General features: G+C 49.8%; 1 protein-coding gene across 2 annotated transcripts in view; it reads right to left on the bottom strand.

The window, feature by feature from the left end:
* Positions 1-4,358: 4,358 nt before the first annotated feature.
* Positions 4,359-14,356, bottom strand: part of nfat5b (nuclear factor of activated T cells 5b) — a 132,912-nt gene continuing 122,914 nt past the window's right edge. Inside the window, exons 11-15 of one of the 2 annotated variants that reach the window (XM_056278403.1) lie at positions 13,909-13,983; positions 13,635-13,738; positions 10,844-12,701; positions 9,634-9,884; positions 4,359-6,933 (exon numbers count right to left, since the gene is read on the bottom strand). In XM_056278403.1, coding sequence (XP_056134378.1) covers positions 9,646-9,884; positions 10,844-12,701; positions 13,635-13,738; positions 13,909-13,983 — 2,276 coding nt within the window. In that variant the 3' untranslated portion in view covers positions 4,359-6,933; positions 9,634-9,645. The remainder of the gene's footprint in view (positions 6,934-9,633; positions 9,885-10,843; positions 12,702-13,634; positions 13,739-13,908; positions 13,984-14,356) is intronic. The other variant, XM_056278404.1, reaches the window with a different exon arrangement.

Here is a 14,356-nt window from a genome sequence, read left to right as displayed (position 1 = left end):
CGGCAGTGGAGGAGCATCTGTTCTGCACTACATCTGTTCTCCACTACATCTGTTCTGCACTACATCTGTTCTCCACTACATCTGTTCTGCACTACATCTGTTCTCCACTACCGGCAGTGGAGGAGCATCTGTTCTCCACTACCGGCGGTGAAGGAGCATCTGTTCTGCACTACATCTGTTCTGCACTACATCTGTTCTGCACTACATCTGTTCTCCACTACCGGCAGTGGAGCAGCATCTGTTCTGCACTACATCTGTTCTGCACTACATCTGTTCTCCACTACCGGCAGTGGAGGAGCATCTGTTCTCCACTACATCTGTTCTGCACTACTGGTGGTGGAGGAGCATCTGTTCTGCACTACATCTGTTCTGCACTACATCTGTTCTCCACTACCGGCAGTGGAGGAGCATCTGTTCTCCACTACATCTGTTCTGCACTACTGGTGGTGGAGGAGCATCTGTTCTGCACTACTGGTGGTGGAGGAGCATCTGTTCTGCACTACAGCTGTTCCCCATTACCGGCGGTGGAGCAGCATCTGTTCTGCACTACTGGTGGTGGAGGAGCATCTGTTCTGCACTACAGCTGTTCCCCATTACCGGCGGTGGAGGAGCATCTGTTCTGCACTACATCTGTTCTGCACTACTGGTGGTGGAGGAGCATCTGTTCTGCACTACATCTGTTCTCCACTACATCTGTTCTGCACTACCTCTGTTCTCCATTACCGGCAGTGGAGGAGCATCTGTTCTGCACTACATCTGTTCTCCACTACATCTGTTCTGCACTACATCTGTTCTCCACTACATCTGTTCTCCACTACATCTGTTCTGCACTACATCTGTTCTCCACTACCGGCAGTGGAGGAGCATCTGTTCTCCACTACCGGCGGTGAAGGAGCATCTGTTCTGCACTACATCTGTTCTGCACTACATCTGTTCTGCACTACATCTGTTCTCCACTACCGGCAGTGGAGCAGCATCTGTTCTGCACTACATCTGTTCTGCACTACATCTGTTCTCCACTACCGGCAGTGGAGCAGCATCTGTTCTGCACTACATCTGTTCTACACTACTGGTGGTGGAGGAGCATCTGTTCTGCACTACATCTGTTCTCCACTACATCTGTTCTGCACTACATCTGTTCTCCACTACCGGCAGTGGAGTAGCATCTGTTCTGCACTACATCTGTTCTGCACTACCGGCGGTGGAGCAGCATCTGTTCTCCACTACATCTGTTCTGCACTACCGGCGGTGGAGGAGCATCTGTTCTGCACTACATCTGTTCTCCATTACCGGCGGTGGAGCAGCATCTGTTCTCCACTACATCTGTTCTCCACTACCGGCAGTGGAGCAGCATCTGTTCTCCACTACATCTGTTCTCCATTACCGGCGGTGGAGGAGCATCTGTTCTCCACTACATCTGTTCTCCACTACCGGCAGTGGAGCAGCATCTGTTCTCCACTACATCTGTTCTCCATTACCGGCGGTGGAGGAGCATCTGTTCTCCACTACATCTGTTCTCCACTACCGGCAGTGGAGCAGCATCTGTTCTCCACTACATCTGTTCTCCACTACCGGCAGTGGAGCAGCATCTGTTCTCCACTACATCTGTTCTCCACTACCGGCAGTGGAGCAGCATCTGTTCTCCACTACATCTGTTCTCCACTACCGGCAGTGGAGCAGCATCTGTTCTCCACTACATCTGTTCTCCATTACCGGCGGTGGAGCAGCATCTGTTCTCCTCTACATCTGTTCTCCATTACCGGCGGTGGAGCAGCATCTGTTCTCCACTACATCTGTTCTCCATTACCGGCGGTGGAGCAGCATCTGTTCCCCACTAAGAAAAGTTTTCAAAGCACACAAATTTCTGAATGCTCAAAGGTTTCAGCAATACTTTAGAAATATGAACGTTTGATTTTGGCATCACCATCGACTAGCTGCTCGTGACCCAAATATGTGAGTTTAAGGGGACTGATTCTGACCTGGAACTACAAGTCAGATGTTGGAAGTCTTCTGGTACCGTTTTCTTCTCTGATTCAGAACTCGAAAGAGCTCGCCTTGCTCTTCGTTACAGCTCGTTAGGCAGCGGTTTAATGTCTGTTAACACTTGACTTACTTCTTTTGCATATCATCCATCCATCCATTATCCGAACCGCTTATCCTGCTCTCAGGGTCGCGGGGATGCTGGAGCCTATCCCAGCAGTTATTGGGCGGCAGGCGGGGAGACACCCTGGACAGGCCGCCAGGCCATCACAGGGCCGAGACACACACACACACACACACACACACACACACACACACACACACACACACACCTAGGGGTAATTTAGTATGGCTGAGCCACCTGACCTACATGTCTCTGGACTGTGGGAGGAAACCGGAGCCCCTGGAGGAAACCCACACAGACACGGGGAGAACATGCAAACTCCACACAGAGGACGACCCGGGACCACCCCCAAGGTTGGACTACCCCGGGGCTCGAACCCAGGACCTTCTTGCTGTGAGGTGACCGCGCTAACCACTGCCCCACCGTGCCGCCTCTTCTGCATATCAGTAACCGATAATCTGACAAGGAAAATGTAAAAGAAACAAACAAAAAAAAGATGGGAGACTTGAAAGATTTGGCGGTTTTTCAAGACATGAACCTCTGCAAATAAAGAGGCTGCACAGGACACGGCCGCTTCACTCCTCTGCAGTTTCTGAACAACAGCTTACAAATTCATCAAACCACACGTTGGTACTTTCCAATGACATGATCATTACAGAAACGTGCACAGTTTTATTCCCCTCAGAGTACTTTGAGGTAAACTACAATTACAGTTCATACCTAACCCAGATACCCAGAAGGTGAATCAGTTCATCTGGACACCACGTGGTGTCCAGATGAACTGATTCACCTTCTTTCAGTTTCTCACCTGCATTACTGAACATCCCAACACTAACCGAGCTATGTTTCCACCCGTCCCGTCTATGGCGTACACCAGCGTTCAGTTTACTAGTCAAAGGAATGTCCCCAGTCGTATCACGCTAGCAGAGTGTACGTCTGTCATGTCTGAGAGTGCGTTCACTTTTACAGCTACATCTTTTTGTCAACAGGTCCAGAGGTTTTCATTAAAATCAAACTAATACGCTGCCTATTTACCGTCTATATTTGTATCCGTAAACCGGCTGAGTATCCTGAAGGAGGACCAGTGCACAGGCACGTACACATTACTCATACTCATATTCACACACACCAGTTCCAATGCAGGTGAAACAACAGAAAAACATTTTATACAATATTCAGATGTGGAATGGGGCCGGGTCACATTGCTGGTAACAAAATAACGACATAAGGTCAATTTTAAACAACTATGATTGTGGACACACATTAATTAGATAAAACCCCACACACACCTAACGCACCAGCGGCGCTCTGAAGACACGCTGGCACGACATCAACAAAAGATTATGATGCAATCTTGGTAAATTTGGTAGAAAACAAAAAACAAAACAAAAGCAAAAACATAAATACTCCAAAATACATTGGAAATATATTGTCTACTTTTTTCACAAGTTGAAGAAAGTCAATCACAGATAGCCGTTTCCTCCAAAGTAAGGTTGCCTTCCACATTAAAAGTCCCTTTAAAACAGCACGAGGTGGCAGGCAGCTGGCGGTGTGGTGCAGCCGCCCACGCCACGCTGCAGGCTGTGATGGTGCAGCCGCCCACGCCACACTGCAGGCTGTGATGGTGCAGCCGCCCACGCCACACTGCAGGCTGTGATGGTGCAGCCGCCCACGCCACACTGCAGGCTGTGATGGTGCAGCCGCCCACGCCATGCCGCAGGCTGTGATGGTGCAGCCGCCCACGCCATGCCGCAGGCTGTGATGGTGCAGCCGCCCACGCCACACTGCAGGCTGTGATGGTGCAGCCGCCCACGCCACACTGCAGGCTGTGATGGTGCAGCCGGCCACGCCATGCCGCAGGCTGTGATGGTGCAGCCGCCCACGCCACACTGCAGGCTGTGATGGTGCAGCCGCCCATGCCACACTGCAGGCTGTGATGGTGCAGCCGCCCACGCCACGCTGCAGGCTGTGATGGTGCAGCCGGCCACACCATGCCGCAGGCTGTGATGGTGCAGCCGCCCACGCCATGCCGCAGGCTGTGATGGTGCAGCCGCCCACGTCACGCTGCAGGCTGTGATGGTGCAGCCGCCCACGCCACACTGCAGGCTGTGATGGTGCAGCCGCCCATGCCACACTGCAGGCTGTGATGGTGCAGCCGCCCACGCCATGCCGCAGGCTGTGATGGTGCAGCCGGCCACGCCACACTGCAGGCTGTGATGGTGCAGCCGCCCACGCCACACTGCAGGCTGTGATGGTGCAGCCGCCCACGCCACACTGCAGGCTGTGATGGTGCAGCCGCCCACGCCACACTGCAGGCTGTGATGGTGCAGCCGCCCACGCCATGCCGCAGGCTGTGATGGTGCAGCCGCCCACGCCATGCCGCAGACTGTGATGGTGCAGCCGCCCACGTCATGCCGCAGACTGTGATGGTGCAGCCGCCCATCCACACCACAGGCTGTGATGGTGCAGCCAGCCACGTCATGCCGCAGGCTGTGATGGTGCAGCCAGCCACGCCACAGGCTGTGATGGTGCAGCTGCCTGTGCCACGCCGCAGGCTGCACCATCACATCACCAAACACACCTGACACCATGTCCATCTTACAACACCACTGGCTTTCCAAGTGAAAAAACACAACAAGACAAACACAGCAGGTGAGGCAGGGCAGCGGTGTGGCGAGTGAATGTAAGGTACAGTACAGAGACCAGACAACATCCAGCTGAGCGTCTCGTCATCACCAGAGACCAGCCCCTTGTTCATCACACACTGCCACACACACCAAACCTCACACAACATTGGTTCCTGTCCAACGGAAAACTTACAAGGAAAAAAGAAATAGGTGCACAGAAAAAAAGAAGGGTCCCAGCTTGGCGGTGGGGCTGACATGACAACACCATCTGCATGGTGGAGGAAAAACAGAAAAACTGATCCAGTCATTTAAGTGAATTTCCCCTTCTCGTCATATGGTGAATTCACAAACAGCCGACATGATGAAGAACCACCACCCCGTGAGCCATAAAACTGGCCTTCACAACAAGAACTGAGTCAAGGTTGGGTCCTGAGATGACCAACGCCGGCCAACTGGAGACAAGAAGTTCACTCTGCTTTCAACGTGTTTTCATGTACAACATCATAAGCTCTGTTTCTGCAGGTAATACCTATTTGGTCGAGACAAAAATATAACTTAAAAAAGAGATGTAGCCTAAGAAATACTACTCCATCACATGGCAAACATTCACTAAACTCATCACATTGTGAACAATGGAAATAAGGCTCCAGCTGATCATCCAAGAATACTATTCCAGTTTGTTTTCCTAAACGCCTGACGCAGTATCGTACAATGGAAATGCTACTAAACATGCAGTAATCTGAGTTTCACGACAGCAGATTCCTCAGCTGTACACACGGAGCACGCCGACAGCATGGTTCTGAAACCCTCCAATGAGAGAACATGTACTTTGCTGAATGTTAACTGACATCACATAAAGTAAAGGCTGCTTGTTTCCTCCAGAGCCGTCTGTAATAACGCCTGTAGGAAGGAAGGCCGGTAACGGCCAAACTCAATTTATCTGAGAAATGAGTATTGATAGTTGCCATACTACAAGTAGAGGGACGACTGGCGATGCGATGTCTTGTGTTGATAGAAAAACAAAATGGAGCGTCCGGGTAGCATAGCGGTCTACTCTGTTGCCTACCACCAGCATCGCCAGTTTGAATCCCCGTGTTACCTCCGGCTTGGTCGGGCATCCCTGCAGACACAATTGGCCGTGTCTGCGGGTGGGAAGCCGGATGTGGGTATGTGTCCTGGTCGTTGCACTAGCGCCTCCTCTGGTCGGTCGGGGCAACTGGGGGGAATAGCATGATCCTCCCACGCGCTACGTCCCCCTGGTGAAACTCCTCACCGTCAGGTGAAAAGAAGCGGCTGGTGACTCCACATGTATGGGAGGAGACATGTGGTAGTCTACAGCCCTCCCCGGATCAGTAGAGGGGGTGGAGCAGAGACCGGGACGGCTCGGGGGAGTGGGGTAATTGGCCAAGTACAATCGGGGAGAAAAAGGGGGGGGGCCCCCCAAAAAAGAAAAGAAATGGAGCAGGACAGTAGTAGAGCTCAATATTGGCTGAAAGTATGGAGAGATGTCAGGGTTTAGTGAAAGTGTAGTTAACTAAAATAGTTCAGGTGTTTTTGCAGGTGATGTACAAATAAAAGAGTGAAAAATAGATGTATAAATGCTAATCCCTGTGCTAGCACAAACAGAGCAGCTTGCTGTGGTTCATCATGGTGGTGATTTGCATCCCTTCCACTGTAAACAATGAGGCCCAGAGGTGACGGGTAAAACCACACCTCCGGTGGATCTGTACACGTTAAGAGTAACCGGTCACAAAGTAGAGCATCATAAGGTGCTGAACGAAAACTGTAAAAAATATATTCTTTGCAAGTAAATCTCACGTTTTTAGAATCTACCTTTCCAAAAATAGTGATTTCGCGTTTAGCTATAAAAAGGCGAATGTGTTTTAAAGATTTCGGAGCCTGCCGTCTGGCTTCGGAAAATACAGAACGTCATGCAAGCTCGCACCGACATCTTTGCTAAACCCAAGTTACAAAGTGCTGCATTGTGCACCGAGGAGAGAAGGAAACCTGTGAAAGATCTGAGAGAAGAGAGTCCATTACAGCTGCAGGGGTAAATACAGATAAACCAGCCCTCCATCCTCGCCTGAATACATGGCTTTGTCCAGATTTGAGTAACTTGAGTATCTTCAACAAGATTTTCCTTTGAGAAGAGCGAAGCTGATGAAGAAGAGGAGCACATCACAGCTTTCATCCCAAAAGATCCTAAAGAAGGATAATACAGTAAATTAACTGGACATGAGCAAATATAGACTGGATGACATGTGTAATCCAAATATAGGACTGGATGACATGTGTAATCCAAATATAGACTGGATGACATGTGTAATCCAAATATAGGACTGGATGACATGTGTAATCCAAATATAGACTGGATGACATGTGTAATCCTGTGCAAACACATAAACAGACATCAACATCCATTCTCAAAAACATAACTGCTTTTCTAACCACTAAAAAGAGTTATCAACAATTGTCATTTTTTATTGTTCATTAACCCAGCCACTGAGGATGCACAAGCCAGGTCATTCTTAGTGCCGGTCCCAAGCCCGGACAAACGGGGAGGGTTGTGTTAGGAAAGGCATCCGGTGTAAAATCTTTGCCAAATCAAATATGTGAATTGTAAATCAGATTTCCATACCGGATCGGTCGAGGCCCGGATTACCAACGACCACCTCTGGTACTGTTGGCCAGCAGGGTGCTGGTGGAAACTATGCTACTGGTGGGTGAATGAGAAGGAGAGGGGGAAGGCACGTCCAGAGCCCACGGGAGAGGAGGGAGGGTAGGAGTGTGGAGGTGAGAGTCAGAACTTTGAATGTTGGCACTATGACTGGTAAAGGGAGAGAGCTGGCTGATACGATGGAGAGAAGAAAGGTAGGTATACTGTGTGTGCAAGAGACCAGGTGGAAGAGGAGTAAGGCCAGGAGCATCAGAGGTGGGTTCAAACTCTTCTACCATGGTGTGAATGGGAGGAGTAATGGGGTAGGGGTAATTCTGAAGGAGGAGTATGTCAGGAGTGTGCTGAAGGTGAAGAGAGTGTCAGACAGAGTGATGAGTATGAAGCTGGAAATCGAAGGTGTGATGATGAATGTTATCAGAACATATACCCCGCAAGTTGGGTGTGAGATGGACGAGAAAGAAGAAGTGGGTTGGATGATGTGGCGGAGAGGGTACCCAAGGAGGAGAGAGTGGTGATTGGAGCGGACTTCAATGGACATGTTGGTGAAGGGAACAGAGGTGATGAAGAGGTGCTGGGTAGGTATGGTGTCAAGGAGAGGAAGGTGGAAGGACAGATGGTGGTGGATTTTGTGAAAAGGATGGAAATGGCTGTGGTGAATACATATTTCAAGAAGAGGGAGGAACACAGGGTGATGTATAAGAGTGGAAGAAAGTGCACGCAGGTGGACTATATCTTATGTATATCTCTCTCTTATAGAGAGCATCCTGACCATCTGCATCTCAGTGTGCATCTCAGTAGACCAGAAAGTTCTGCAGCGGATCGTCAAGGCGGCCCAGCATATCACCGGTACCCAGCTCCCAGCCATAAAAGACATTTATCACAAACGCTGCCTTCGAAGGGGTCTGAGCATCAGCAGAGATGCCACCCACCCCAACCATGGACTGTTCTCCCCCCTGCGCTCTGGGAGGCGCTACAGGAGCCTCAGAGCCTGCACTACCAGGCTCAAAACAGCTTCTTTCCACAAGCTGTTACCCACCTGAACCTGGCTACTCACTGAATGTCTGTAGTTATTTTTAAATATTTTTTACTCCAGCTCTCTTTTAACTTATTTTTAGCTTTGGTCTTCATGTTCGTATATCTTATATTGTGTTTGCTGTGTTTGTCTTGCACTGTTTGGTGAAGCCACAGCCCTCATTTCATTTTTAACATGAGCCTGCACATTGTTTTTAATGACAATAAAAGTGAATTGAATTGAATGTAGGAGGCACGATCGAAAAGGGATTGGAGACTGCAAGGTGGTGACAGGGGAGAACGTAGCTAAGCAGCATCAGATGGTGGTCTGTAGGATGATTTTGGAGACCAAGAAGAGGAAGAGAGTGAAGGCAGAGCCAAGGATCAAATGGTGGAAGTTGAAGAAGGAAGACTGTTGTGTGGAGTTCAGGCAGGAGGTAAGACAGGCACTGGGTGGTAGTGAAGAGTTGCCAGATGACTGGGCAACCACTGCAGAAATAGTGAGGGAGACAGCTAGGAAGGTACTTGGTGTGTCATCTGGACAGAGGAAGGAAGACAAGGAGACTTGGTGGTGGAATGAGGAAGTACAGCAAAGTATACAGAGGAAGAGGTTGACAAAGAAGAAGTGGGATAGAGAGATGAAGAAAGTAGACAGGAGTACAAGGAGATGCAGTGTAAAGCAAAGAGAGAGGTGGCAAAGGCAAAGGAAAAGGCGTATGGTGAGTTGTATGACAGGTTAGACACTAAGGAAGGAGAAAAGGACTTGTACCGATTGGCTAGACAGAGGGACCGAGCTGGGAAGGATGTGCAGTGAGTTAGGGTGATGAAAGATAGAGATGGAAATGTGCTGACAAGCGAGCAGAGTGTGCTGAGAAGGGGGAAGGAATACTTTGAGGGGCTGATGAATGAAGAAAATGAGAGAGAGAAGGTTGGATGATGTGGGGATAGTGAATCAGGAAGTTCAGTGGATTAGGAAGGAGGAAGTGAGGGCAGCTATGAAGAGGATGAAGAGTGGAAAGGCAGTTGGTCCTGATGACATACCTGTGGAGGCATGGAGATGTTTAAGAGGGATGGCAGTGGGGTTTTTAACTAGATTGTTTAACACAATCTTGGAAAGTGAGAGGATGCCTGAGGAGTGGAGAAGAAGTATACTGGTACCTATTTTCAAGTGTGTAAGTATTAACAACGAATGATGAACACAAAAGTGTACAAACCTTTATAGAGACTTAATAAGACTGAGTCAGGTTGCTGCCTGGCTCTTGCAAGCTAACAAGCAGGTCATCAATTTTCTCCATGTTCTGAGATGCGGTCATACTATTCTGCAGGCTCCTGGATTCTGTCAAGGACTGGTTGAGGAGGGACTGGATGTGAGCATCACTCTCTCTCTGGTTCTGGCCAGACTGGCTGATAGCAATGATCTGGTCTGACAACGTGGTTCCAGAAGAGTTTATCATCTGGCTGCATTCTGTTAGAGGTGGACACAAAAAGGAACTTCACATTTCAGTAGTTCCCCTTCCACAGCCTTTGGAGGACAAGCTGCCCACTAATGGTGAATACCCACCCACTAATCCCCCGTCAACACTGACATGTGAAAATAACTTCAGGACTGTATAGGAGAGGCAACAGTAAGCCTTGGGCTTCAGCCTGTTCCTTCTTCGGTCATTGACTGAGTTTTGTTGTGTGAAATGGACTGATGTAAATATGTACCATGATGTGTTTTTTTTCTGTCTGTCGCATATGAACACAAATGTATGAGTGAAATAAATCATTCATTCATTCAGACTGTCTGGTATTTTGGTGTTGACTGGACTGCAATGGATGTCTTATAACACAGTGACTAAAACAAGTCATATTTCAATGTTCCTTTTCCCTAGAGATTGCTCTATATTCCTCATGGCTGACAGTTTCAGCGAGTTGAAAGGTAAATTATCGTGGGACGCAACTATTTGAATGTGTTAAAGAACATGAATGACCACAGTGAAACTGACTACAACATGGTGTCATGGAACTGACTATAACATGGTGTCATGGAACTGACTATAACATGGTGTCATGGAACTGACTATAACATTGTGTCATGGAACTGACTATAACATGGTGTCATGGAACTGACTATAACATGCTGTCATGGAAGGCAGGGGAAAGTTTAACAGTAGTCTTGGTACAACAACAAAACAGAGAAAAGGTAGAGAGACAGGCAAAAATTTCAAGGACACCCCCCCCAGCTGACAAGATACCTACCCCTCTACACTAAGAGAACAGTTGACAATATACCTGCCCGTCTACACTAACACCTAACCCTCTAAACTAACAGAACAGTTCTAGTAAAAACACTACATTGGCATCACAACCCTTTTCATATCAAATAATCAAACAATGACATCATGTCATTAAGGGGCATTGTTGAAAAATGTATTTCTTTACCGTTCTCAATCCCGAAGAGAAAGAGGCCGGGCTGCTGCTGCGGCTGGCTGGGTTGACTGATGGTCCCACTAACAGCTGTCTGAAATAAAGACCCGGGCTGCTGCACCGGAGAAGAGGTGGTGGTCTGGAGGCGTGTCACACCATTGTGTGTGGTGAACATGGCTGTTTGGGGAAGCTCCTGTGTGGCCATCCCACCTTGTAAAGAGGCCATGTTCGACTGAGGCATGAAAAGGGAGACGGGCTGCTCCTGCCCACCAGCTGAGCCACGGTCCAGCAGCATGGGCTGTTGTTCCTGAAACAGAACTTGCGGACGCGGTTCCGCGGGGTTTCCTAAGGTCATGGGCTCTGAGGGGTCCTGCTGGCTGACGCTCACCATTCTGGCCTGGGAAAAGAGCAGCGACGGGGTCTGGGTCTCCTGGGAAGAAAGACTGCTGGTGCTCATAGGAGGCATCTGGCCCTGGTTACTGAACAGCAGGCTGGAAGGCTGATCCTGGTTGGGCAGGGGATTACCCCGGAACAGGAGGCCAGCCGGTTGCTGCTGCTGGTTTGGAGAGAGGGCATTAGCAGGGGGATGCGTTGAGATGTTCTGAAACAGAGCGCCCTGTTGGGGTGACTGTGTCTGTGGCTGAGAGGGCTGCTGCTGCTCCATGGGAGTTCCTTGTTGGATGGGGGAAAGCTGAGTCTGAGTCTGGAACACAGATTGTGGCTCTGATGCAGAAGTCTGCAGAGCACTGAGGAATGCCAACTGTTGCTGTTGCTGCTGCTGCTGCTGCTGCTGCTGTGGACTGCCAGGTGTCAGCTGAGAAGACAGGGAAGTCTGGGGAAGGAACAGGCTAGGGGTTGGGGCCTGTTGGTCTGGAGAGAGACTGGTTCCACTCAGGACCGTCAGAGTGTTCTGGAAGAGAGCAGCCTGGACCTGCTCTTGTGCGTGAGAGGTTTTTTGAGCGTGGAACAGAGGTTGTGGATCTCGTGCCTCAGCCAAGGAACTGGGATTATGGAAGAGTGGTGGGGAGGCATGTGAAGGAGTCTGCTGCAGGAAGTTGGTCTGAATGGAGAGGAGTTCATTGGCCTGTTGAAAGAGAGCTGCTTGTTGGTTCTGCTGTTTTTGCTGTTCTTGTTGTTGTTGCTGCTGCTGCTGTTGTTGGGCCTGCTGGAACAGAGATCCATGATTGGGCACCACACCTTGTGAAGCGCCCTGCTGTTCTGTGTTCTCACCGCGGGAGGTGCCCTGGAAGATACCACACTGCATGGGGATCTGGGACTGAAACAGCTGCTGCTGCAGACTTTCCATTGCCTGCTGCTGTTGCTGCTGTTGAATTTGCTGTTGCTGTATTTGTTGCTGCTGCTGTTGCTGTTTTTGAATCTGTTGTTGCTGTTGGAGGTGCTGCTGCTGCTGCTGCTTGACCATCGAGCTCTCAGCCTGTAGCGGTAAGTTGCAAAACCCCTTGGCCTGAAGCTGTCTTACTGCCTGCTCCAGCTGGGCCATCTCATCTGGGGGAAACAGCGGCAGCTGGTGCTGTTGGGAAGAAGGTTCCCCACACAGCCGCCCCACAGCTCCAGTACTAGTACCAGGCCTTTCAGGACCCAGGCCTTCTCTTGGCTCCAGCAGGAACTGCTGAGAGCTCGGCTGGATTAGAGGCTCTGCAGGCACAGGGAAGGAGCTGCTGGCAGCAATGTCCTGTTTCTGAATAGCACTTATGGACTCTGTACCGCTAAAGACTGGAGCAGGGACTTTGTCCGGGTCACCTGCGGCAGGAGGGAGGCTGCTGGTGAATGGTCTGCTGTTGGTTAGATGGCTAGAGGTCATGTCCATGGTCTGCTGGGCTGGACACATCACATCAGCTGTCTGCTGGGAAAGCTGAATTAAAAAAAAAATTGTTCAGCAGCTGAAACTAAAAATATGAGAAGCAAAGACTAATTGATCTCCTCTTTAGTCGGTCTATTTTATTTGCATGAGAAATGACGTAGTTCATGTATCTTTAAAAATGCTGAACCAACACCTAATTGCTCTGTGTGGATATGTTTACTCCACGTTTGATATTTTCAGCCGGTACTGGTCCACAGGGGCCACACAGCATGCGAGGATGATTTGCTGTGTGTGTTTCTGTGCTTTAACAATGTTGTTATCTCTGTTGTTTTTAGTGGGAGCTTTTCTTTTTTTAAATTATTTTTGGACCCCCCCCCCCCTTCTTTTTTTTTTGTCCTCAATTGTATGTGGCCAATTACCCCACTCCTCTGAGCCGTCCCGGTCGCTGATCCACTCCCTCTGGCGAGCCGGGGAGGGCTGTAGACTACCACATGCCTCCTCCACGTGGAGTCACCCGCTGCTTCTTTTCACCTGACAGTGAGGAGTCTCACCAGGGGGACGTACGTAGTGCGTGGGAGGATCACGCTATTCCCCCCAGTTCCCCCTTCCCCTGAACAGGCGCCCCGGCCGACCAGAGGAGGTGCTAGTGCAGCTACCAGGGCACATATCCACATCTGGCTTTCCACCAGCAGATGCGGCCAATTGTGTCTGTAGGGACGCCGACCAAGCTGGCGGTAACACGGGGATTCGAACTGGCGATCCCTGTGTTGGCAGGCAACGGAATAGACCGCTACGCTACCCGGACGCCATAGTGCGCTTTTCTTGTTTAATCCTGACTGCAACCTAATTCCCTGTGTCAGTCAATACAGGGTGGGCTGAGTGAAGCGGGACTATCAGTGAGTCACTCTGTAAAGGGACTCCGATGTTTTCACAGGGTGAAAGGAAGAGAGGTGATTATTATAAGACGAGGGGGGAATAACTCACCTTGAACACGCCAGTGGGCTGGACGTTGCTGGAGACCTCCATTGGAGTGACCTCTTCCCTCTTCACGAGAGGCAACATTGACGGCATCAAGGCATTATCCAGAACTGAAGTAATAATGCAAACAAATAGTTCAACATCTTTTAAGAAATACCAGGGCTCATACTTCACTCACACAACCTCCTCTGCCATGTGAAATATTCACGAGCGGCATCGGTCGCTCACAGTAAATGTACTGACTAACTAACGTGTGGATACAAAGACAAGAGAAAAGTACCTTTAATTCGCTCATCATAAGAACAGGACTTCACTGGTGAGGACGTCTCTTTCTTCACACAAACATCAGGTTTAACTGCAACCACAGGAATAAAACAAGTCACTTAAACGCTGCAAGAACATCACCAACATGTGTGCTTGTGGTGCTGGTTCGGCCCAACCGTGCTCCTGGCGGGGTCCCGGAAACAACTGTCCAACAAACTCCCTTTCATTAGACAACTGGCGAAGGCCTTTTTTGGTGTGTAAACAGCATGGCTACATCTGTTCAAACGTTATGGCGTCCGGGTGGCGTGGCAGTCTATTCCGTTGCCTACCAGCACAGGGATCGCCGGATCGAATCCCCGTGTTACCTCCAGCTTGGTTGGGCGTCTCTACAGACACAATTGGCCACGTCTGTGGGTAGAAGGCAGATGTGGTATGTGTCCTGGTTGCTAGCGCCTCCTCTGGTT

The sequence above is a fragment of the Lampris incognitus genome, chromosome 4 (genome assembly GCF_029633865.1).
Source record: "Lampris incognitus isolate fLamInc1 chromosome 4, fLamInc1.hap2, whole genome shotgun sequence".
In the NCBI taxonomy this organism is placed as follows: domain Eukaryota; kingdom Metazoa; phylum Chordata; class Actinopteri; order Lampriformes; family Lampridae; genus Lampris; species Lampris incognitus.
This window is presented reverse-complemented; position numbering and strand designations above follow the sequence as displayed.